Below are 26,375 nucleotides of genomic sequence, written 5' to 3'. Positions count from 1 at the left end.
AGTGTAAGATGTTAAGGACCATAACATCTGCCTGATTAGGGTTTCTTTGGTCATCTCTTTTGAGAGTTTCTTACCACTGACTTATGGCTGGACAATTGACTTTCAGGAACAGGCCAGAGGACATCCAGGAAGGACTGGGTAACATTATAACATTAGGAAAGACTAGACACACAGGCTCTGAGGGTTAGCTACCCGCTTTGCCATTATTATTATAAGGCTATGAGCTCCAGCAATGAAAGATGCTCCTGGAATTCACCAAAAGGGAGAGAGAAGAATGAATCCATTGGTAAAATAATCACTATGACCAGGAATGCATATGAGATTATAAGCACGGGACAAGTGAAATTCTTGTGTGTCAGTGGAAGAAGTTTCTCCTCAGTGCATGGCATGACAATCCACAGGTCGAAATAGGGATGTGCAAGGACTCTGTTGAATGAACAGCAGTGCATTACTCCAGGACATAAGTTATCAGAAAACCAATGCCAGGAGTCAAAGACATCCATGCTGTTGATTCAGATGAGGAGTTTTTAGTGGCTCTTAAAGACAAGACACTGTAGGAGGCTGTGCAAAAGAAAAATGGGAATCATTGAACGAGAAGATAGTCCAGAAACTGAATGTGCTCATATGGAAGAGCACTCTGAAAACATGCTAGCCACATTTGGAGACTTTTATACAATCTGCCTATGGAATAAGACAGTCAAAAGGGAAATCATCTCTCCAGAAACCCAGACACTACCGAGGGATGGAAAACATCCCGAGGAGGAAAAGGAATCTAACGAAACAGATGGAAATTGCCCCAGCATTTGAGAAACAAAGATTAGAAAAACTCTGGAGAGACTTCAAAGCGTTAGGGTTTCTCTCCTGTATGAGTGTATTTGGGAGTAGTCAAGGTATCATTTCCAGAGAATGATTTACCACAGATATCACAACAAAACGGTTTCTCTCGTTTAGTTAGACTTGATATTTCAGAGAATGATTTACCACTGATATCACACTGATCCTGTATGAATAGTCTTATGTTTAGATAGGTTCCGTGTTTGAGAGAATGATTTATCACAGATATCACACTGATATGGTTTCTCTCCTGTGCGAGTGCACCTGTGTATAATTAAGTCACTATTTCCAGAGAATGATTTGGTTTTACTCCTGTATGTATAGATTTATGCTTGGTTCAATTTTTGAGAGAATGATTTACCACAGATATTACAATTATATGGATTCTTTCCCATGTGAATGTGTTTGTGAGTAGCTAAGGCATTTCTGTAAGAGAATGATTCACCACAAGTATCGCAGTGAAAAGGTTTCTCTCCTGTACAAATGCGCTTGTGAACAGTTAAATTATGTCCATGTGAAAATGACCCATCACAGATGTGACAATATGGTTTCTTTCCTGTATGAATGAGCTTGTGTTTAATGAAAGAGCTTCCATCAGATATCGCAATGATATGGCTTTTCTCCTGTATGAATTCGTTTGTGTCTACTTAAATCACTACCTTGGGAGAATGCTTTACCACAGATATTACAGTGATAGGGTTCTTCTCCTGTATGATTACGAATGTGTTTAGATAAGTGATCAGGGCTTGAGAAGGATTTACTACAAATATCACAGAGATAAGCTTTCTCTCCTGTATGAATGCGTTTGTGCTTGGTTAGGTGAACTCTTTGAGAAAAGGATTTAACACAAATATCACAGTGATATGGTTTTTCTTCTGTATGAATGAGTTGGTGTGTAATCAGATGTTTATTTTGAGAGAATGATTTACCACAGTTATCACAATGATATGGTTTTTCTCCAGTATGAATACGTCTGTGAGTAATTAGGTGACCTTAGAATAAATCCATGTGATCCCTGCTATTCCTAGTGTACTAAGCAATCACATAACAACAATCCATACATTGTAGGGAGTCGTTAGATTATAGAAGGACCATAAATCTTCCCAGAGCCAATTGCTGGTCCTACAAGAGAGTTGGTATGTGGGGCTAATATTTCCAGCAACTATAGGCTATCCTACTTCCTCTCAATGATAATAAGACAGTTAATTGGAATATCTGTGAGAGAAGAGAAAATCTTTGCAGTAGAATCGATGACTATACAGTATGAATGTGGTATCCCTTTATTCATGTAGTAACATTCACTCTGCTGTGGATATATGTCATTTACTCTATCATGCATAGTGGGGGAATCGTATTAAAAAAGATGAATGAAATATCAGTAGTAACTACATTATATTATGATGTGTGATAATACAAATAACCAAACACTAAAGATTTAAGTTGACTGTGTAAGTAACCTTTATCAAATTTCAATATAATATTTGGTATCTGACCCCAAAACAATGCAAATATTTTCCTGTGTGATGACCTAATTATAAACACTAATGTTTTTATGATTATCCTTTTCTGAATTTCAATCATTCTCTGCCCCCTTTTCTATTGAATGCCTTCTCCTATTCCTTTCTTTCCTCTTTATCTCTCTTTCACTTACCGATTCTTATCGCCTCTCTTCTTGCCTATACCATTCATTCAAGGTTCTGCTTGATTATAACCAGAAATGATTCTGACAAAAGTAACATAAATTGTTGGAGTCATTCAATTTTTCTCAACCAATCAATGAACCGATTGAGTAAATCTATCAATGACGAACCTATAATGACTACTAGAAACAGCCCTAAGTCAAATTTACTACAATAAAGAAAAATAGGTAATGACCATTATTTTGTACCTAGTCTTGCATATCATTCTATAAAAACTAGTGTAACTGGAGCACAACCATGGATTTACAATGTAGAATGGTCATAGCACAAGAATAGGCAGAGTTCTTTGCTAATCTAAACAATATTGTTAGCCTGGTGTACAAACAGAGAGCTTATAAAATTTTTTCAGATTGATAATCTCTCACTAATGGCTCTCAGTATATTAATCAAAGTGTACAATATTATATATCCATTACAGTCAACCTTACCGATTAGTTTTGCACTAGGGGTTCAACAGAGGTGTTAGGCAGCAGTCCATTTATGTAACCCTGAGCTCTTCAGAAATGGCAGTTATGGAATGAAATATGAGAACTGATCTCTATTGTTGGGGCTGAACATATATCCAATTTGTGGTTGGTGTGAAAAAGACAATGGAATGAACTGAGCAAGGTTTAAGTTAAGAGTTATGTCTCTTGGTACCAAAGCACCATCTCTGGAAGTGTTTCAAAGTGACAAGTTTTCTGGAAGCGTATGGGAAATGTGTGTATTTTTAGAGATGGTGTTCTTGGTAGAAATGGAATGTGTGTAGTGGTAGTATATGCGCCAGAAGGTTGGAAGTCAATAACTACTTGTATGATGGCTGCACTTGCTTACAACTATCACTGGAAGTCAAAGCAAGAAGATAAACATAGATATCATCATTTAACGTCTGTTGTCCATGCTGGTATGGGTTGGACAGTTTGACCAGGACTGGTAAGCTGAGGGGCTGCACCAGACTCCCGTCTGATTTGGCATGGTTTCTATGGCTGGATGCCCTTCCTAATCCCAACCACTCTGAGAGTATAAAGGGTGTTTTTACATGCCACTGGCATGGGTGCCAGTTGTGTGACCCAGTATCTGCCACAACTATGGTTTCACTTGGCTTGATGGGCCTTCTTTCCAAGCATGGCATATTGCCAAAGGCTTCAGTCATTAAAATATTTCTAAAGCACAAAGTGAAATGTCATAAATATAGATATACCAATGATCTATACAACAAAGTTGCCTTCAGTTTCTGACTACCAAATATACTCGAGGCTTTGGACAACACGGAGTAATAGCGGATACTTGTTCAAGGTGCTAAACATAAGGACCTAATCTGAAGTTATGTGGTGGGAAAGCAAATTTCCTGACACAGTCACTGCCTGTGCATCATCATCATCATTTAATGTCTACTTCCTATGCTGAAAACTGGTAAGCCAGGGGAGCTGCACCAGGTTCCAATCTGATTAGGCAATGTTTTTATAGCTGGATGCCCTTCCTAACACCAACCACTCTGAGAGTGTAGTGGGTGCTTTCTATGAGCCACCAGCATGGGTGATATTAACCTGAACCAGCATTGGCCACAACTACAGTCTCACTTGGCTTGACAGGTTTACACAAGCACAGTATACTGCCAAGGGTCTTGGTCACCTGTCACTGCCTCCATGAGGCCCAACACTCAAGAGGTGCTTTTTATGTGCCGGTCAAATGGCACTGGCATTAGCCATGACTATGATTTCATTTAGTTTGGCAGGTCTTCATAAGCACAACATATTGCCCAACAACTGAAGGGTATTTTTAATGGGCCAATTACATGACACAGGTGGAGGCGCAATGGCCCAGTGGTTAGGGCAGCGGAGACGCGGTTTCAATTTCCCGACCGGGCGTTGTGAGTGTTTATTGAGCGAAAACACCTAAAGCTCCACGAAGATCCGCCAGGGGATGGTGGCGAACCCTGCTGTACTCTTCCACCGCAGCTTTCTCTCACTCTTACTTCCTGTTTCTGTTGTGCCTGTAATTTAAAGGGTCAGCCTTGTCATACTGTGTCACGCTGAATATCCCCGAGAACTACGTTAAAGGTACACGTGTCTGTGGAGTGCTCAGCCACTTGCATGTTAACTTCACGAGCAGGCTGTTCCGTTGATCGGATCAAGCGACGGAGTGCCAACACCAAAAACATGACACAGGCATCGGCCATGACTATGATCTCACTTGGCTTGACATCACTGCTTCCGTGAGGCCCAACACTTGAATAGTGCTTTTTACATGCCAGTCAATAATTTGTTTAATGTTGATTTTCTCGTGTAAATGTGGGTTGGATGGGGACTTTGGAAAAGAATTTTTAAAGTCTGAGTTCTCCTCCTGTTGCCAATCATTACCTGTTTTATACACAAACTTGTGTGCATGCACACGTGTCTGTGTGTTGCTGGCACTCCGTCGCTTACGACGTCGAGGGTTCCAGTTGATCCGATCAACGGAACAGCCTGCTCGTGAAATTAACGTCCAAGTGGCTGAGCACTCCACAGACACGTGTACCTTTAACGTAGTTCTCGGGGATATTCAGCATGGCACAGTGTGACAAGGCTGACCCTTTGAATTACAGGCACAACAGAAACAGGAAGAGCGAGATAATGTTGTGGTGAAAGAGTACAGCAGGGTTCGCCACCATCCCCTGCCGGAGCCACGTGGAGCTTTAAGTGTTTTTGCTCAATAAACACTCACAACACCCGGTCTGGGAATCGAAACCGTGATCCTATGACCGCAAATCTGCTGCCCTAACCACTGGGCCATTGCACCTCCACCATGTCTGTGTGTAAGCTTGTATTAATTGGTATTGTTGATTAAAGTAGGCCTGGATTATAGTACAATCATTATATAAATTAATGAAAACAGTAAATTCATAACTTAGGTTACAACAGAAATTACAGAACTGAATTTATGTCAGGTATGTAAATAACAAATATATGATATCACATGAATATCCTTTCTATGTTATAATGAAATGTTATATTTTGTGGATAATGTATTTATTTCTCACACAATAATTGTAGAGTGGTGTTAGCTTGGATTTATAAAACATTTATCAGTTATTTTCCCTTCATATTAGTGAGGCAATGTTTCACAGACAATGCCCTTACTGTTGTTACCCATTATCAGTTCTTTTAAGTAAGGGATCTTTTATTTCCAAAGTTCCAGAGACACAAACTGAGCAGCTTTGTTACAAAAAGAAACTGACAAAATCAACTCTGCTTATGACCAAACGATTTTTCGTGAAGTGCAAATGGAAACACACACAGATATCATCATTACTTTAACCCTTTTGATACCAACCTGGCTGAAACCGCCTCTGGCTCTGTAGTACAAATGTCTTGTTTTCAAAAGTTCTGAATTAAAGTCTTCCACCAAACCTTAGTCACAATTTATGTTCCTAACACTAGCTGAATGATAATTAAGATATTTTACTAAACTCTTTGTTATATCTAATATTAATTGAAGGAAAACGCTGAGCATCTCAACAGAAGTATGGTAACAAAAGGGTTAACACCCAGGCTTGTATGGGTTAAATGATTTTAGTTGAGTTAACACTATCACTAACATTCAATAGCTTCCAAGCAAAATAATATTTCCCCATGGCTAGACATGTTTTCATCAAAAGCTGGAAATGGATGACATCACTTGTATGACAGTGACACTTGTTTACAATATTCAAGTTATATCAGAACAGGGACACATATGTGCAAACACACAAACATGTATGACATAATCCTTTTACTTATAAGCTTATAGAAAACATTTGCACAAGGTGCCACGCAGCAGGACTGAACCCCAAACCAGGTGGTTGTAAAGCAAAAAGGAAAACATGTTGAATCCCTCTCTCCCAAAGTATCAATGCCAATATGAATATTGACTCTTTGTTCCATAGGGTAATATTAATGGCCATTTAAAAAGAATTTCTAAACTATAGGCACAGGCATGGCTGTGGTAAGAAGCTTGCTTCCCAACCACATGGTTCTAGGTTCAGTTCCACTGCATGGCACCTTGGGTAAATGTCTTTTACTATAGTCGAGGCTAACCAAAGCTTTGTGAGTGGATTTGGTAGACGAAAACTGAAAAAGCCTGATAGAATAAGTACCAGGCTTACGAAAAATAAGTCCTGGGGTGGATTTCTTTGACTAAACTAAAACCCTTTAAGGCAGTGCTCCAGCATGGCCACAATCAAATGACTGGAACAAGTAAAAGAATACCCAATGAAGTATCATGAATATGGTTATACCAATGAATAAAAGGAAAGAATTTATTGAAAAATTATAGGGTCAAAAAAAAAAAAAAAGGAAAAAATACAGGGTTGTACATGCCATACTTGTACTGTATGTATTATGACCCTATATCATATTCTGTATGAATAGATGATATGATTTCTCTCCTGTATGAATGTATATCTGCTTGCTTATGTCAACATTTTTGAGAAAACAATTTACCAAAAATATCAGTGATATGGCTTTTCTCTGCATGAATATGTTGGTGAGTAATCAGGTGGAAATTTCAAGAGAATAGTTTACCACAGATATCACAGTGACACAGTTTCTTTCCTGTATGAGTGCATTTGTCACTAGTTAAGTCACATTTTCTAGAGAATGATTTACCACAGACAGCACAGTGATATGATTTCTATTGTGTACGAATGCATTTGTGAGTACTTAACCTATAGCCACGTGAATATGATTTACCACAGATATGGCAATGGTATGGTTTCTTTCCTGTATGAATGAGCTTGTGTTGACTGAAAGCACTCCCATCAGAAAATGATTTACCACAGATATCACAGTGATATGGCTTTTCTCCTGTATGAACACGGTGGTGAGTAATTAGGTGACCATTCTGAGAGAATGATTTACCACAGATATCACAAGGATATGGTTTCTCTCCTGTATGAGTGCGTTTGTGCCTATTTAAGTCACATTTTCCAGAGAATGATTTGTCACAGATATCACAGTGATAGGGTTTCTCTCCTGTATGAATGCGTATGTGCTTGGTTAAATGAATACTTTGAGAAAAGGATTTATCGCAAATGTCACAACGATATGGTTTCTCTTCTGAGTGAATGAGTTTGTGAGTAGTCATGTGTGCATTTTGGGAGAAAGATTTACCACAGACATCACAGTGATATGGTTTTTCTCCTGTATGTATAGACTTGTGTGTAGTTAAGCTCCATTTTTGGGAGAAAGATTTACCACAGGTATCACATTGATATGGTTTTTCTCCTGTATGTATAGACTTATGTGTAGCCAGGCTCCATTTTTGGGTGAATGATTTACCACAAATATCACAGTGATATGGCTTTTCTCCTGTATGAATAGACTTATGTTTAGTTAGGCTCCAGTTCTGAGAGAATGATTTACCACAGATGTCACAATCATATGGTTTCTCTTCCATATGAATGTGTTTGTGAGTAGCTAAGGAATTTGCACGAGAGAATGATTTACCACAAATGTTACAGTGATATGCTTTGTCTTCTGTATGAATGCGTTTGTGTCTAGTTAAAGAACTAGCTTCACGGAATGACTTACCACAGATATCACAGTGATACGGTTTCTCCCCTGTATGAATGCGTTTGTGAGTAGTCAGGGCGTATGTACAAGTGAATGATTTACCACATAAATCACAGTGATGTGGCTTTATATTATCAGGAAAATCAATGATTTTAGAGTCTGTTTCACATTTAACAATGTTCTCACTAAACTCAATTTCCATAATTCTTCTTTCCTTTCTATCATGTACACCCGTTACTCTTTGTGTTTTTATATTTTATTCCTAATAAATATTACTATACCTACATTTCCATCAAATATTATGATATCTGAAGATACTGCAGACTTCTTTGAAAATTCTTCCAAGTTTAAGAACTATGTAAAATCATCTTACACAGTGGAAAAGTGAAAGTGTAATGCAAGATCAGTGGGCAAACAATCAAAGCAGTGAAGTAAACAAGAGTTGGTATGACAACAGTTCCAGAGAAATATTTATCTGTAGTCCATCTTAGCTTTATATAAACAGTATTGTATCTGTTCTGTGTAAAATTTCCATTTAGACTTAAAAAGAAGACATCTATTGATGATGTATATTGATATAAATAATTCTTTGTTGTTTCTGATATTCTGAAATAATAGAGAAACAAGAATGTAAGATATAAAGAATACTTATAATGCAGAGACATGTCAGTCAAAATTGAACAACATTTTTACAAAAATTTTAGAAAATCCAGAGCTGTTAAAAATGAAAATGTTGATTTAGTAAAGATGGTCAATTCGAACCTTTTGATACTGTTAGTAAAACATCCATAGTAATTCTACTGTCCACTAATAAAAGTTGTCGATTCGGTTTTCATCAACTCCAAACAGTTAAATTAATGAAAACTTTATTTTTTATAATCGTAATTATCCAATGTCTACAAGAAAAAGTATTTCGAAAAAACGCTGAAGGAAAGTTATAGAAAATGAAAAACTCTGAATGGTGAAAAGAAAAAAAACATAAAAAATTATTTTGTTACGCAAATGTTTAAAACATAGAAGTATAGAGAAATTACGGGATTTGTCTTGCTAGATAATTTCCGACTCTATTCTACAGGATTACAAGCTTATTCAACCGATCATAATATTTTTAATACGTAGTTTTATTTTGTTAATTTTTTTTCGTAAATATAAGTTTATATGTGACTTTTGTATTAACTATAATGTATTAAGTATAAGTGAATTAACTATAATTCACTCGTATTGGGCATCAGAATATCAGATGACTTTTATGTGATGTTTTGCGTGACACTTGGTCTGTATTAATTAATAACCAAATACAGAAGTAATATTTAATAAATTTTCAGATAAAGTGTAGCTTTACATCAGATATTTTATATACAATTTCAGGAGGATAATTAAAAAAAACTATCTAGAATAATAAATATGTTGATTTGTCTTAATCTTGATTAGATGTGAATAATCATTATTTCAGACAATCAGTGTTGAAAAATAGAATAAATAGCGATTTCTGAGCAGTAACATCAAAAGGTTTTTACTTACCGATATTCACCTTAATTTTACTAAATAATATCTTCACTTTTATTGCTAAAAAAAAAACAGTGTTTATAAGGAAATATCTCTACCTGTACAAAACAGTAAAGCAACTACGAAAACGGAAGTAAAATGTATTGTGTCACTTCCCCTCTCTAACTAAGAAAACCACAAAGCTTCACACTGAAACAGAAAGTAGGAAAGAGATATTTCACATGTATAAACATATATAAACACACACATATAGTGTACTGTTCCTTTAATAAACAAAAGGATTAAATGTGAGTTGCTAAAAGTTGGACAAGCTTGTACAATGTGCCATGGATAACTAGAGAATTGCGATCTACTTTGTTTCCACATATCTTTGTGAAAAATAAATTGCTTTAAGATCATGTAAATTATGGTTATATCAGAATTTGTTGTGAAAATAATTTTTCGGAAGTAGAGAGAGAGGAACTTCGGATAATTCGCACACCTCGACGTTCGTTTCTTTATATCTTTCAGAAGATCGGGAATTTTTTTCTATAAAATTTTCTAGAAATACTTCTTAGATGGTGTAGATGACGATTATATCGGAACTTAATGGGTAAATAAAAATGGTGAGTTGAGGGCGATATTTTCACGCACCTTACTCGCCTTTATTTTCTGGTGTGTTTTGATGATGTAGATTACAATTAAGAAAAACAAAACAAAAAAACACTCCTTTTTAGGACTGTTCCATTTGCTTATATTCACCCCAGTTCACTCAGCTGTAGAAATGAGATTGCTGGTGTCAAGCTGTACTGGGATAACATCGGTGACGCAGAGAGGGGTGGGGACTGGTATGCATGGGCGACTGCTGGTCTTCTATAAACAACCTTGTTTGGACTTGTACCTCGGAGGGCAACTTTCTAGGCGCAATCCCATGGTCATTCATGACCGAAGGGAGTCTTTGGTAGTGATGATGGTAATAGTGATACTAGTAGTGGTAGCTGGTGTTGGCTGAGGTGGTGATGGCAGTGGTGGTTATTGTTTATGATAGTAACTTGTCTGTTTATATTTAGAACTATTCCACATATTTCTTTCATGTGCTATAGGCCTTAGAATATATCCCCATGATCCCTGTTATTTTTAATATACCTATCAATCACATAATTACAATAATCCATACATTGCAGGGATATCAGATTATGGAAGGAACATAAATCTTCCCAGATATAATTGCTGGTCTCCCAATGGAGTTGGTTTCTGGGGTAACCATAGGATATCTTATTTCTTCTCAGTGAATATAAAACAGTTAACTGGGATATTGCTGGACGTCTGTGAGAGTAGAGAAAATCTTCTCAGTAACTGATCTGGCAACCTCACAGGTAGTGATGGTTAGGATGTTGCACTCAAGATCACAATATTGTGGTTTCAATTCCAAGACCAAGAGGTTCATTGGTTGTGTTCCTGAGCAAAACACTTCATCTCATATTGCTCTGTGATCACTTCGACATCTGATGTGTGGTACACAGTACCCCTGCTCAGACAACATTGATTTGATGGAGAGAGTGATCTAATGTGCAGCATGAACATTTGATCACCATGAACAAATTATTTGTGCAGGTCATATGGCAAAAGCTGAACGCTTGTCCGTTGCCTTCGACAGGGGAGCCCATCATATATATATGTATATTAATTTGCGAAGGTGTCTGTCAATAATTCTGTTATTATCCAATGTAACTATTTTAAGAATGATAATAACAGAATCAATGACATAGGCGATAGAAGGCCAAAAATAGCATTAAATAGCCAAGGGGTTACAATTAAACAAAGGACATACCAAGTATGTCTACCTGCTTGGTTTTGACTGTTATTTCAAGCAGGTAGACATACTTAGTATGTCTTTTGATTAATTATATATATATATATATATATATATATATATACACATACAGGCACACACACATACACACACTTTCGTGCGGGTGACACGTAAAAGCACCCACTACACTCTCTGAGTGGTTGGCGTTAGGAAGGGCATCCAGCTGTAGAAACTCTGCCAAATTAGATTGGAGCCTGGTGTAGCCATCCGGCTGCACCAGTCCTCAGTCAAATCGTCCAACCCATGCTAGCATGGAAAGCAGACGTTAAACGATGATGATGATGATGATGATGATAGGGAGTTGCACTCACAATCGCCAGATTGAGGTTTCAATTCTTAGACCAGGTAGTGCATTGTCTTCTTGAACAAAGCACTTTATTTCACGTTGCTCTGTGATCACTTCGACACCTTCAGTTGAATCAAAAATTTAAAATTTGGTTTGGAGAGAAAATACAAAGATATGGAATAGGACTGACTCTCTCATTTCAGTGCTGAAATGTGAGGGTCAATCCACATCTTGGTACACACGCAGGCTTTCTTTTAGTTTCCATCAACTGAATCCAACCAGCAAGGCATTGGTCAACCTAGGGTAGTAGCAGAAGACATCTTCCCAAGGAGTGGATTTGGTAGACGCAAACAGGAAGAAGCCCGTTGTATTTATATATACAAGTAAAAAAATATATATATAAAAGAAAATATATATATATATATATATATATATATATATATACATATATAATATATATATATATATATATGAAGTAAAATTTCTTCTCATCTGATGATTACAGTCTTTTATAGTGATGTAATGTTCTCATTCTTCTATTAAAAGTTACATAAGAAACAGCTGTAATGAGCTGACAATTATCCATCATGTTATTAGTCATTTGATATATACATATATGTGTGTGTGTATATATGTATGTATATATATATCTGTGTGTGTCTGTATTTATCCCCCCATCACTGCTTAACAACAACAGGTGTTGGTGTTTACATCCCTGTAAGATAGCAGTTCAGCAAAATGGAGTGATAGAATAAGTACTAGGCTTGAAAAGTTCTGGTGTATATGTGATCAACTAAAACCCTTCAAAGCAGTGCTCCAGCATGGCCACAGTCAAATGACTGAAACAAATATATGAATATCCTGTATTCTGAAAGAATGCTCTTATCTATAATAAACGTGAAATTCTGTCTGTCCATCTGTCCAGGACCCCTGTATCTCAGTCTACATTTGCTCTACATAGACATATTATACCTTTTGGGAATCTCGGGGTTGAAAACCTACCTTTCATTTGGTTCTTGAACATCCAGCATTGGGATCAGGTCTGGATGAGAACTTGTTACATGCTAACAGTTGAAAAGTCAAATTTTAAAAGAACTCCCCAAATTTTCATTTAAACTGAATTTAAAGTAATACTACATTGGTAGTGGAGGCGCAATGACCCAGTGGTTAGGGCAGCGGACTCGCGGTCATAGGATTGGGGTTTCGATTCCTAGACTGGGCGTTGTGAGTGTTTATTGAGCGAAAACACCTAAAGCTCCACGAGACTCCAGCAGGGGATGGTGGCGAACCCTGATGTACTCTTCCACCACAACTTTCTCTCACTCTTACTTCCTGTTTCTGTTGTGCCTGTAATTCAAAGGGTCAGCCTTGTCACACTGTGTCACGCTGAATATCCCCCGAGAACTACGTTAAGGGTACACGTGTCTGTGGAGTGCTCAGCCACTTGCACGTTAATTTCATGAGCAGGCTGTTCCGTTGATTGTATTAACTGGAACCCTTGACAGAGTGCCAACAACAACTACATTGGTAGGGTACCAATAAATGCTTTATTATTATTGCTCCCTTTAGGGGCTGCAAGACCAATTTGCTCTTCACAGGAGCTAGCTTGAAAGTCTATGCAAAGTGCAGCTTTTAAGCTAGTAAAAAAATAAGATAGTGGTAAATTACCTCACCAATGTATAGTTGTGGTTGTGGTTATATAAACTATGATATAAGGAGTTTGTTATCACACACTACCATACATGTAGCAAAAAGACCTCTCCAACATTAGATACATGAAGACATTGTTACTATCTCCCCACTAGTGTAGCCAGAGTGTGTGCCACCTGGGGTGGCCCTTCCATTTGCTGCCTCCGGACCCCACAAAAAACACATATTGCCTAGAGCAGACTCAAATGGGCCACCCAGGGTGGACCCCACCCCCTGCTAGATATGCTAATGCATCTACCTAACATCACTAGCACCACATCAACAGCCATATAAAACATGAGAGGTTTTTGGTATATTTAACAATGGTTCTCGACTAGGGTTTATGTAAGACTTTTGGGGAGGTCTACACAAGTAAAATAGTAAGTTGGCGATCCAGAGGAGTTCATTAAGGGGCCATGAAACAATTCTGCTTTAGATGTATTTGTTGCAAGAAACAGCAAGGTTTCTTTCTCTAATGTTTAACACAGTTCAACCCACACAAGTTAATGTCTGTAAAACAACATAGGAATGTTGAAAAGCATCTATTAAACCAGTTTTTAAACATCGAATGGCTATCTGGGTCCACCAGAATATAAAAGTAATCAAAGGGGTTCATAGGCAAAAAATTTGTGAGAACCATGTTTTATACCATTTCATACCACTAGTGAAATTAGTCAGTGGTAAAAATATCTTTATATAGCTCATGGGGGAGGAATTTTTTTTTGCTGCACTTCTTTCTTCTGTGAATACCATTTATTATTACATAAGATTTTTTTCCCCCACAAAATAAATTCTGACAACTGCAATAAAAACAGTGCAGCAACATGCAGCATTTAATTTTTGTTCATCAAATTAATTTTTCTTTCTTTTTTATTGGCATATTACTACAAGTTGATGCATATTTGAAAATATCAATATTCATAAAGTTACTATATTTACTAATAAGAACAATGAGAAGAATATGATTAAACAATTAATGAATGAACCCTCCCCCCCCAAAAAAAAAGAAAAAAGGAAAGGAAAGGCAAACCTACAAAGTACATATTTAAACCCATACACCAATGTAGTGAAGGCACATGGCTCAGTGGCTGAAGTGTTGAGCTTACAATTGTGAGGTTGTGAGCTCGAATCCCGGACTGGGCAGCATGTTGTGTTCTTGAGCAAGACACTTGATTTCACATTGCTCCAGTTCACTCAGCTGTAGAAATGAGCTGTGACGTCACTGGTGTGAAGCTGTATTGGCTCCTTTGCCTTTCCCTTGGATAACATTGGTGGCGTGGAGAGGGGAGGCTGGTATGCATGGGCAACTGCGAGTGTTCCATAAAAACAACCCTAGGTTGTGTGTTTGCCGGTGAGGGGACTTTCCGCCCAGACTTGTACCCTGGAGGGGAACCTCTTAGGTGCACCCATGGTCATTCATGACTGATGAAGTCGTGTGTCTACTCCAATGTATCAATATTGATCATCATCATTGTTGCGTGTCCATTTTCCATGCTGGCAGGGGTGGACAGCTTGACAGGAGCTGGCAAGGCACCTGTCAAGTCACCAGGTTCCACAGTCTGTTTTAGCTTGGTTTCTACAGTTGGATGCCCTTCATAACACCAACTACTTTTCAGAATGTACTGGGTGCTTTTTACATGACTCCCAACACCAGTGCTTTTTTTCATGGTACATCACCAGTAATTTTAATGTTGCACCATCATCAATTCTTTTTAATTAAATCCTTCCTTCATATTCTTTTTAGTTGAGAATTTTCCTGTTTAAATATATTCAAAACACTAAGAAAGAAGTTAGCATATTTGAGAGCATAAAAGATACAAATATTATGTAGGGTACTTGTAATGGGTATTCATAAAGTTTCTAGACTATTCCAATGAGACATTATCCATTGGTGATAAAACTATTGATTACACCGATGAACAATAAAACAGAAACAATTTATTCAGCAAAATGTAGGGTCATAATAAGATCAAGAAAAAGTAGAGTTATACATGCAGTGCTTGTTACACTGTACATACTATGTCTCTATATTTCAATAAAGTTACTGTTCTGTATGAGTAGAAGCATGTTCACTCAATTGACGTTTTTGAGAAAATGATTCACCACAGACATCACAGTGATAAGGTTTCCTTCCTGTATGTGTGCGCTTATGTTTAGTTAAGTAAACGCGTCCAGAAAAGGATTTACCACAGATTTCACAGTGATATGGTTTTTCTCCAGTATGAATTCGTTTGTGAGTGACTAAGTTATGTTTTTGAGAGAAGGATTTACCACAGACGTCACAGTGATATCGTTTCTCTCCTGTATGAATGCGCTTGTGTTTAGTTAAGTAACTACTTTCCGAGAATGATTTACCACAGACACCACAGTGATATGGTTTCTCTCCAGTGTGGATGTGTTTGTGAGTAGCTAAAGTATGCCCATAAGAAAACGAATTACCACAGACATCACAATGATATGGTTTCTCTCCTGTATGAAGATGTTTGTGAATAGTTAGGGAATATCTATGCGAGAATGAATTACCACAGATATCACAGTGATATGGTTTCTCTCCTGTATGAATACGTTGGTGAGTAATTAAGTTATCTTTTTGGGAGAACGATTTATCACAGGTATCACAGTGATATAGCTTCAGTCCTGTATGAATGCGTTTGTGTCTTGTTAAGTGACCAGCTTCAGAGAATGATTTATCACAGATATCACAACGATATGGCTTCTCTCCTGTATGAATGCGCTTGTGAGTAGTTAAAACACGTCCAAGGGAAAAAGATTTACCACAGATGTCACAGTGATATGGTTTCTCTCCTGTATGAATATGATTATGGCTCATTAGAGTATATCTACGAGAGAATGATTTACCACAGATATCACAGTGATATTGTTTCTCTCCTGTATGAATGCGCTTGTGTTTAGTGAAACGGATTCCATCAGAGAATGATTTCTTGCAGATATCACATTGATATGGTTTCTTTACTGTATGAATACGTTTATGTCTAGTTAAGGTACCATTCTCGGAGAATGATTTACCACAGACGTCACAGAAATACGGCTTTTCCCCTGTGTGAATGCGTATGTGTTTTGTTAAGTGAACACTTTGAGAGAATGATTTGCCACAGACATCACAGTGATATGGCCTCTCTCCTGTATGGATACGTTGATGAGTTATTAGGTTACCTTTCAGAGAGAATGATTTATCACAGATATCACACTGATATGGTTTCTCTCCTGTATGAATACATTTATGATTGGCTAAGCTGCTATTTCGAGAGAATGATGTGCCACAGATATCACAATTGTATGAGGTTTTCCCTTTCTCATTCTTTTCACCATCAGGAAAATCAATCCTTTTGGTCTGTGTCTCACATTTAGCCATGTTCTCACTTAATTCCTTTTCCATAATTTTCCTTTTCTTACCACAATATACTTTATTCCTAATAAATATTACTACTATATTTTCATCAAGTGTGATCTGAGAATGCTGTAAATTTCTTTGAAAATTCTTCCAAGTTTAAGAACTATGTAAAATCATCTTACACAGTGGAAAAGTGAAAGTGTAATGCAAGATCAGTGGGCAAACAATCAAAGCAGTGAAGTAAACAAGAGTTGGTATGACAACAGTTCCAGAGAAATATTTATCTGTAGTCCATCTTAGCTTTATATAAACAGTATTGTATCTGTTCTGTGTAAAATTTCCATTTAGACTTGAAAAGAAGACATCTATTGATGATGTATATTGATATAAATAATTCTTTGTTGTTTCTGATATTCTGAAATAATAGAGAAACAAGAATGTAAGAGATAAGGAATACTTATTTCTTTATTGCCCACAAGGGGTTAGACATAGAGGAGACAAACAAGGACAGACAAAGGGATTAAGTCGATTACATCGACCCAGTGCGTAACTGGTACTTAATTTATAGACCTCGAAAGGATGGAAAGCAAAGTCAACCTCGGCAGAATTTGAACTCAGAACGTAACAGCAGATGAAATACCGCTAAGCATTTTGCCTGGTGTGCTAATGATTCTGCCAGCTCGCAGAAGGAATACTTACAATGTAGAGATACACCAGTCAAAATCTTACATTTTTTATTAAAATTTTAGATGTAAACACTTTAGTACAATAATTAAACTTAACCAAAGTATTTCTTTTTTCTATTTTGAAAAGGTGTGTGTATAGCATCACAAAGTAAATACTGTAATGATGGACCAATAATTTCAATGATGTTTGAAGAGACTGAAACAGGTGGAAATCTGAAGGTGCAAGGTTGGGCGAATGTGGTGGTGGTGGTGGTGGTGGGGGGTTGCAGCAAAATGTCCCAGCCAAACCCCAGTAACTTCTGCAAAGAAATGTGTAGTCTAGTATTGTCATGATGAAAGACAATACCAAACGGTTAGCAAGTGCTGGATGATTCTGGTGAACTGCTGTGTTTAATTTGTCAGGCTAATCACAGTACACATCCAAACTGATGGTACTGCCAATGGGGAAAAATTTGTTAAAAACAACACCATTCACATCCCACCAACTTGAAAGCATAACCTTCTTCAGTGAAGTCCTGCTTTAGAGCAGTCCATTTAACCTTAGAAAGAAGATAAATATTGATGATACTACAATCTGAAGATACTACAAGCTTTCAAACATATGTGAAATCGTCTTATACAATGCAAAATTCAAATTAGAAATTAGTAAGCAAGATCAATGTGTAAACATTTCAAGTAGTGAAGAAGACAAACAATATTTATCTTAGTTCTAAAAAAATATTTATCTATGGTATTTATTAAATAGTTATCAATGGTATTCTACCATAGATTTATTTAAACAGGATTGTATTGATTCTGTGTAGCATTATACTTTAGTCTTGCAAATATAATAAATATTGTTGATGAATATGATGTAAACAACTCTCTGCTGTTTCTGATATTCTGAAAATAAGGGAGAAACATGAATTGTAAGATGTGGAGGATATTTACAATGTAAAGATACAACAGTTGAAATTTTTACATTTTATTATAGATGTAAATGCTGTATTGGAATAATTGAACTTATCTAATGTATGTGTGTGTGTACATACATACATACATACATATATATATATATATATATCACCATCATCATTAAATGATGATAACGATGATGATGATGATGATGATATATATAAGTGCATATATATGTGAGCCCTAAATGCAGAGGAGATGCAAAAGTTAAAGAAGAATGAGGCTAGCATGCTCTGCTGGATGTGTAATGTAAGTGTACGTGTTTGACAGGGAGCTAGTGCTTCGAGAGAGAAATTAGGTATAAGAGGAATTAGTTGCTGTGTGCAAGAGAGAAGACTGCACTGGTGTGGTCATGTGATGCAGATGGATGCTGACAGCTCCTTAAAGAAGTGCTGATCTTTCAAAGTAGAAGTGGAAGACATGGGACGAAGTACTGAAGAACGACCTCAGGTTGCTGAACCTTTCAGACAAGACAACAAAGGACCAAGATGCCTGGCACCTAGATGTACTCAAGAAACCCCATACTTCACACAGAAGTGTTGTGACCTGTGCCCCTGTCTCCCTTGTGGTGAGGACTGACCTGCAAGAGTTCTGTGCCAGAGTCATGTAAAAAGCACTTATCACAGTGTCACATAAAAGCACCTGTGTGGCACCATGTAAAATCACCCGGCACACTCTGTAAAGGGGATCCAGCCAAAGGGCATCCAACCATAGAAGAGCATCCAGTCATAGAAGGGCTTCCAGTCGTAGAAACCATGTGAAATCCGATTGGAAACTGGTGCAGTTCCCCATCTTGCCAGCTCTGGTCAGACCATACAACCTGTGCCAGCATGGACATTAAATGATGATGATGACAATAATGGTATATATATGTGTGTGTGTGTGTCTGCTTGATAACTGGTGTAGGTGTATTTACATTCCTGTAACTTCCTAGCTTGGCAGAAGAGACTAACAGAATAAGTAAAATAAAAAAATAAATGCGCCCTTTTAAAGCCTAGCCAGGCTCATGGGCCTGGTTTCCCGGTTTCAATGGCGTATGTGTTCCCCAGCTGGACGGGACGCCAGTCCATCGCAGCGTTACTCATTTTTGCCAGCTGAGTGGACTGGAGCAATGTGAAATGAAGTGTTTTGCTCAAGAACACAACGCGTTGCCCAGTCCAGGAATCGAAACCACAATTTTACGATCATGATGCTGAGACCCTAACCACTAAGCCACGTGCCTCCACAACAGAATAAGTACCAGGCTTTAAAAAAAATAAGTATTGGGGGTGACTTGTTTGACTAAAATTCTCCAGTGTGATGCTCCAACATGGCCACAGTCTAATAACTGAAAGAAATAAAATATAAATATATATATATGTATGTATGTATGTATGTATGTATGTATGTATGTATGCATGTATACATATACATAGCAGTAATAAGAAATTAGAATGACAAAGGAATAAGAAATTATTGCACTTTAAGTTCAAAGCTCTGATGAAGCTATAGAGTGATGTACAAGCATTCAACTATGAGAGCATTGCATCTTATAGCAGAAATGGCTATAAGCTAATGGAATTCATATTTCTTACTTGTTTGTCATTTTAGTTTCCCATTTATCTGCTCTGTACTTGACAGAGGCTTCATTCTGAAGCATATACACACTGAATTCTAACACCCAGTTAGTAGTGTCACTCTGCCTAAATGGAATAATAATAATACACACACACATATATATATATATATATATATATACACATATATATATATATATATATACATATATATATCATCATCATCATTATTGTTTAACGTCCGCATTCCATGCTGGCATGGGTTGGACGATTTGACTGAGGACTGGTGAAACCGGATGGCTACACCAGCCTCCAATCTGATTTGGCAGAGTTTCTACAGCTGGATGCCCTTCCTAACGCTAACCACTCCGAGAGTGTAGTGGGTGCTTTTATGTGTCATCCGCACGAAGGCCAGTCAGGCGGTACTGGCAACGGCCATGCTCAAAATGGTGTATTTTATGTGCCACCCGCACAGGAGCCAGTCCAGGGGCACTGGCAATGATCTCGCTCGAAAATCCTACGAAAGCCAACATACATTTATCTTCATATAGCAGAAACACCTGAAAGCTAATGAAGTCAATTACATGATTCCTGTTTTCCTGTCATTCATTAATAAATATTGTGTGCTGGTATGGTCATGTGATGAGGGCAGCTCCATAGAGAAGTGATGATCTCTATTTATGGAAGGAACCCGTGGAAGGGGTAGACCCATGGGATGAAGTGGTGAGAAAGGATCTTTCGATGCTGAGCCTCACTGATGAGATGACAAAGGACCCAGACTTGTGGCAATTTGCTCTGCTTGAGAAGACACATCAAGGTAAGTAAAATCGAAGCTATCCACACATATTATAAGTATGACCTTTATGGCCATATCCACACTCCCTCTCCAAGCTGAGAGGTCTTTGTCACACAGGTGCCAGTGTCATGTAAAATGCACTCATGCCAGTGCCATAAGATGCACTTGTGCTGGTGCCACATAAATGCCTTCATGTTGGAGCACATACATAAGAAAGCACCCAATATGCTCTGTAAAGTGGCTGGCATTAAGAAGGGCTGCAGCCATAGGAAACCATGCCAAAACAGATAATTGGACCCTGGAAAACTCTCCAGCTGACCAGCTCCTATCAAGCCATCCAATCCATGCCAGCATGAAAAACAAATGTTAAAGGATGATGGTGGTGGATATTAGTATTGCTACATGTATGTGTATTAAAATGTTATTAGTCTATTTGGTAATTAATTAACACAGATCAGACGTCACCCAAAATTCTGTTTCCCTTGTCCCACACAGCTCTTTGACTTTGCCTATGTCCACCACGAATGTATTATAGTTAGTTCAAAAAGTCACACAGAGAAAGATTTAAGGAAAACATAACTAAAATAAAATTACATACGCAGATATTAAAATGACCATTAGAATAAATGGTATTCAGGACACCTTAACACACACACGCACAGATGCGTGCACACACATACATACAAACACACACATGAAGTGACTACATCCAGGATTCAAAAGGCACTGAATCCTTAGTCTGAATGTTTCTGCAAGCATTTTTCCTTTCTTCTCAAATGTTCACATTCAGATATTTATCAGAGTCAAACAACTTGTTTTTCTTGTAAAGGTAAATAAAAGTTATGTTAACTGTATTATTTATTCCATGGTCTATGAATTAACCAGCATGCTACAACTTACCAGTAACATAGCTAGAAGTGGGAGGGGTTCCCCCACAGGCGGAATCATTTTTGGGTCTGCTGTAGGCAATATGTATTCTTTGTAGGAGATCGGGGATGACAAACTAAAGGGCCACCCTGGGCGTGCTATTCAAGATCCCCGCCAATAAATTTTCAGGGTGGAACACTTGAAAGGGTTTATCATCCTACTATTACAAGTTCATGAACACTTTAGCATCTAAACCGGCCATATCTGGCCAAAATATTATCCCTGTTTTACATTAAAACTGACCAGATCCAGCCTCTCACACATATGCTACAATGTCATTCTTGAAACAAACAATCATATCAACATCGTGAAGCAACGAGATAAAGCATGATTGATAAAAAAAAATGTGAATAAATAAGCATTAACATTTGACAAAAGACTCTGAATGCTAATAAAGGGTTAAAGCGGCGAGCTGGAAGAGTCGTTAACTCACTGGACAAAATGCATAGCGACATTTCATCCGACTTTACTTTCTCAATTCAAATTCCGCTGGGGCTGGCTCTGCCTTTCATCATTTCGGGATTGATTTAACTAAGTACCAGCCAAGCACTGGAGTTGACATAATCGACAAGCCCCCTCTCCTTGTACATGTCTATAGTAGACAGGATTACATACTCATTGAAAGGAAGTGTAGATTTACAATTATAGATCGTAGTTAAGAGAATGGTGATGAATAAATATGCCGTTGATTTATTACCTTATTGATTAGATCTGTTTAATTATCAATTTCTCGCAATCAGTGCAGGATTTAATATCGATCTCATCATAAACAAACATTTTTTTAGTAACTTATGTTCACCAACTTTTACTAAATAATATATCTTACCTTATGTAGATGTGTGTGTGTGTGTGTGTATACCAGTGTTCGGTGTGGAAATATCTTGAATTAACCAAATGTCTTTCAAATACCAAGAGACAATCTCATAAGCCTTTGTGTCAACCAGCAACTTAAAAAACTAACTTGGAAACACAAACGGCGAAATGTATTTAGTTTCTTTGCATATACGCTGTTTCAGGAACATATGTGAATTATTCCCCTCCCCACAAATGATAATAATAATAAATAAATAAAATATGATGATATGAAAAAAACGCTGTTAAATGTAGTGGTATTTAGTAAATGTTTTATATACGCTATATCTAATAGATTTAATACAATGCTGGAAGATATAATACAAATTGGTACCTTTGCATATGTTACGGTTCTAAGAAGAATGTTCAGAATCTGGTAATAAATGTATTCGAAGAACAAATGAAACACCGGCCAGCGGACGTCGGAGATAGGGTAGCACCGACAAGTTGGAATTTCTCCGTTTTGACAGGGGATTATTCAGATTCTTTTTTGTTTTCCCGGTGCCCTTGGAAATGTTCCGGACCAACTTTTTTTAAATGGTTTCTATTAATCTCTCCCCATCTCCAGACCAATTTTGATCGATTTTGTGGGCACTACGCATTTAAAAGCTATAATAGAAGCCTCTTTGATGGAAAAAGAAAATTTCGGATGCAAAGGTGTGTGATTAAAGGGAAATTTGGCTGTTGTTTTTAGCATATCCCATTACCACTTTCCTCGTTTCTTTGTCACTCTAACAAGTATTGATGTTTTTCAATATTCCTCCTCATCAATAGCAAAAACTTATTCATGGAATATGCTTGAAACGAAAACATATCTCCCTTAAATCACACACCTTTTCATCTGAAAATACTTTTTTTTTTACTGAAAAGGCTTTTCTTATAGTTTCTAAGTGCATATTGCCCCCATCCCGCCCAAAATCTACCAAAATCGGTCCAGAGAGGAGAAGATGGGGGAGAGGGAGTAAAAAAAAAAAAACATTATTTTCCCCATCAACATCATCATTTAATGACTGCCTTCGATGCTGGTATGGGTTGGAGAGTTTGACAGGAGCTGACCATGTAGAAGACTACCCCCAGGCTATTGTCTGATTTGGTATGGTTTTTATGGCTGGATGCCCTTCTAACACCAACCACCCCACAGTGGACTGAGTGCTTTTTACATGACACCAGCAGAGGCGAGGTCAGTTTTGGCATGGGTTTACAGCTGGATGCCCTTCTAAATGCCAGCCACTTCAGTGTGGACTGGATGCTTTTTATGTGGCACCAGCAGGGTTACTAACTTACAAGACTAGTGTTGGCTTACATCCCTGTAATTTAGTAGTTCAGCAAAAGAGACTGATAGGATAATACCAGACTAAAAAAAAAAAGTACTGGTGTCAATTTGTTTGACAAAACCTTTCAAGATGGTGCCCCAGCATGGCCATTGCCCAGCAACTGAAACAAGTAAACAATAAAAAATAATACAATCTAATATACATAAACTCTTTAATTTTTGTAATTATTCTTTTAAATTTCATGCAGATAATAAAAAATACCAATTATGCAATGAATTCCAATAAAAATCATAATTGGCCGCTGAGGAGAAATGAAGTGGTTCCACTTGGATGAATGCTTGCAGAGAGATTGGTTTGATGGTTTTCTACAATTATATCACTGTTACTACATGGTCATCTTGCTGGTATTTTGACACTATAGCAGACAGACTTTCTAGTTTTGATTTTTACTGTTTGATTTGGCCTTTTGTGCATCAGTCTTACAACCTTGTGCTTTAGAATATTGGCAAACTTCAAAGTTTGAAGAATACAGAAGAAATATCTTTATTTCTGTACTGTTAATTTAAACACTGATTTTAGTGAGAATGCTCTATTCTAAAACCGAAGTACCATGTAAAGGATATCCTAAAACCAAAGTGCCATTGGTGTTGGAGCTGGTTCCACATAAAAAGCACCCAGTACACTCTGTAAAGTGGTTGGCATTAGGAAGGGCATCCAGCAGTAAAAGCCATGCCAAAACAGACTATGGAACCTGGTGTTGTCCCTGGCCTTGCTAGTTCCTGCCAAGCTAATTGATGCCAGCATGGAAAACAGCTATTAAATGATGAGAGATGTTCTATTTATGTTCCTTAGTTCAATTCCAAGTAACCTGTCATCTTTACAATAATGAAATAAGTTCACAATAGTTAAAACTTCAGGCATTTGTTCTAATTCAGTATTGTAGTTCACCAATGCCATCCAAGTGACACACCATAAAACTATCTTTGATTACACAGACCATGAGACAGATACAGACTGCAGATGATGACTGAGTACGTTTATACATTAATTACAATATTGGGATCTTTTTTAAAACGGGGGCCACATTTTTCATTAATGTTTTACGTAGTGTTTTTGGTACCAAAAGACTTTCAAACTTTGTATACTTATCTATTTTGTGTTATAGAACAGAAAAATATTTTTGTATTCGAATTTATTTCATGTAAAAAATTGTCTTATTTCGATAATTTCAACCAATCACTGACAAGTATTCAGTTGTTTACATTTACTCCTTTGCTGATTAAGCGATGTAAAGCGTATTTAATCTCCATACCTTCGTTTTATTTGCTTTTTTCATTTTAAATTTGCTTTAACCCTAACCCTAACCTTAGGGTTAGGGTTAGGGTTAATTGTTTCAGAATCGTTTGTTTATGTAGTCGGCACTTAATGTATATCGGCTGAATGGACGTCAGTGATTGGTTGAAATTACAGAAATACAACAACTTTAACATGGAATAACTTAGGGATTTCTTTTTTTTTTAAGAAGACTAAGAGAAAAAGATGTTTTATATGACACATTCTACCAGTGTTCCAAGTTTCAAAGTGTTTCGTTAATGAAAAATGTGGCCCCCGTTTTAAAAAAGATCCCAATATTGTAATGTAATATGAGGGAATGCTGAAAAGTTCCTGGCTTTAAGGGTATTGTGAATGGCCTGGTTGGAGTTCTTTTACAGGGCTTAGAAAAACTGATGGGCTGCTGCAGTGTGTGAATCCGAGAAGGGCATATGTTGGATAGAATCATAATCAATTGATCCTCCTGCATTTTTTTTAAACCTAAGGCCAGGAACTTTCCAGCACCCCTCATATATGTGGTGGCAAGACACCTGCTTCTGTTTCTTTGTCCCACCTCAAATGCCCTGCCCCTCATAATTCCTTATCTTGTGAGTTACTTGGTTACCCTGCCAGTGACGGTGTCATGTTAAAAGCATCCAGTCCACATTGTAACGTGGTTGGCATTTGGAAGGGCATCCAGCTGTAAAAGTCATGCCAAAACTAACCTCGCCTGTGCAAGTGCCATGTAAAAAGCATTGAGTTCACTCTGTGGAGTGGTTGGTGTTAGGAAGGGAATCCAGCTGTAAAATCCCTGCCAAAACAGATGCAGTAGCCTAGGGTAGTTCTTCTACCTGGCCAGCTCCTGTCAATCATTCTACCCATGCATGCGTGGAAGATAGCCATTAAACGATGATGGTGATGACGATATATATTTATATGAGGGTGTCCTGAAAAGTTCCTGTCTTTAAGGATATCATGAAAGCCTAACCTTCCAAGTTATTTTACAGGGTTTAGAGAAACTAGAGGCCCACTGCAATAAGTGTGTGAATCTGAGAGAGGAATATGTTGAATAAAATTAACTGATCCTCTGGTATTTTCTTTTACTCACAGCCAGGAACTTTTCAGCATTCCCTCATTAAACATTCTCCATTGAGTGTGTTGAGTCTTAAAACTTGCTCATCTATCTACTTCTAGTTAAGTTTTCAATTTATCACCTCAGTATTTTCGTCTGCATGTATTCACTTATATATAACATGACACATAAAAGAATAATTTTCCACAAATTTCACA

General features: G+C 37.4%; 2 protein-coding genes across 4 annotated transcripts in view; both read right to left on the bottom strand.

The window, feature by feature from the left end:
• Positions 1 to 9,724, bottom strand: part of LOC106868857 (uncharacterized) — a 28,782-nt gene extending 19,058 nt beyond the window's left edge. Inside the window, exons 1-3 of one of the 2 annotated variants that reach the window (XM_089344165.1) lie at positions 9,566 to 9,724; positions 8,807 to 8,940; positions 8,330 to 8,650 (exon numbers count right to left, since the gene is read on the bottom strand). The gene's annotated coding sequence lies outside the window, so the exon portion shown is untranslated. The remainder of the gene's footprint in view (positions 1 to 8,329; positions 8,651 to 8,806; positions 8,941 to 9,565) is intronic. The other variant, XM_089344163.1, reaches the window with a different exon arrangement.
• A 4,461-nt stretch (positions 9,725 to 14,185) lies between these two features.
• LOC106868863 (uncharacterized) lies at positions 14,186 to 23,121 on the bottom strand. Of its 2 annotated transcripts, none has more exons than XM_052977387.2 (2): positions 22,835 to 23,121; positions 14,186 to 17,144 (listed from the first exon to the last, which is right to left on the bottom strand). In XM_052977387.2, exon 2 carries the CDS (start codon positions 16,772 to 16,774, stop codon positions 15,419 to 15,421), a length of 1,356 nt encoding a protein of 451 aa, XP_052833347.1. In that variant the 5' UTR covers positions 16,775 to 17,144; positions 22,835 to 23,121; the 3' UTR covers positions 14,186 to 15,418. The 2 variants fall into 2 exon arrangements, with proteins under 2 accessions (XP_052833347.1, XP_052833346.1); XM_052977386.2 differs by lacking the exon at positions 22,835 to 23,121 and adding an exon at positions 22,475 to 22,708.
• Between the last annotated feature and the right edge of the window lie 3,254 nt (positions 23,122 to 26,375).

This window comes from Octopus bimaculoides, chromosome 28 (genome assembly GCF_046866305.1).
Source record: "Octopus bimaculoides isolate indiv1 chromosome 28, ASM4686630v1, whole genome shotgun sequence".
NCBI classification, from domain to species: Eukaryota; Metazoa; Mollusca; class Cephalopoda; order Octopoda; family Octopodidae; genus Octopus; species Octopus bimaculoides.
This window is presented reverse-complemented; position numbering and strand designations above follow the sequence as displayed.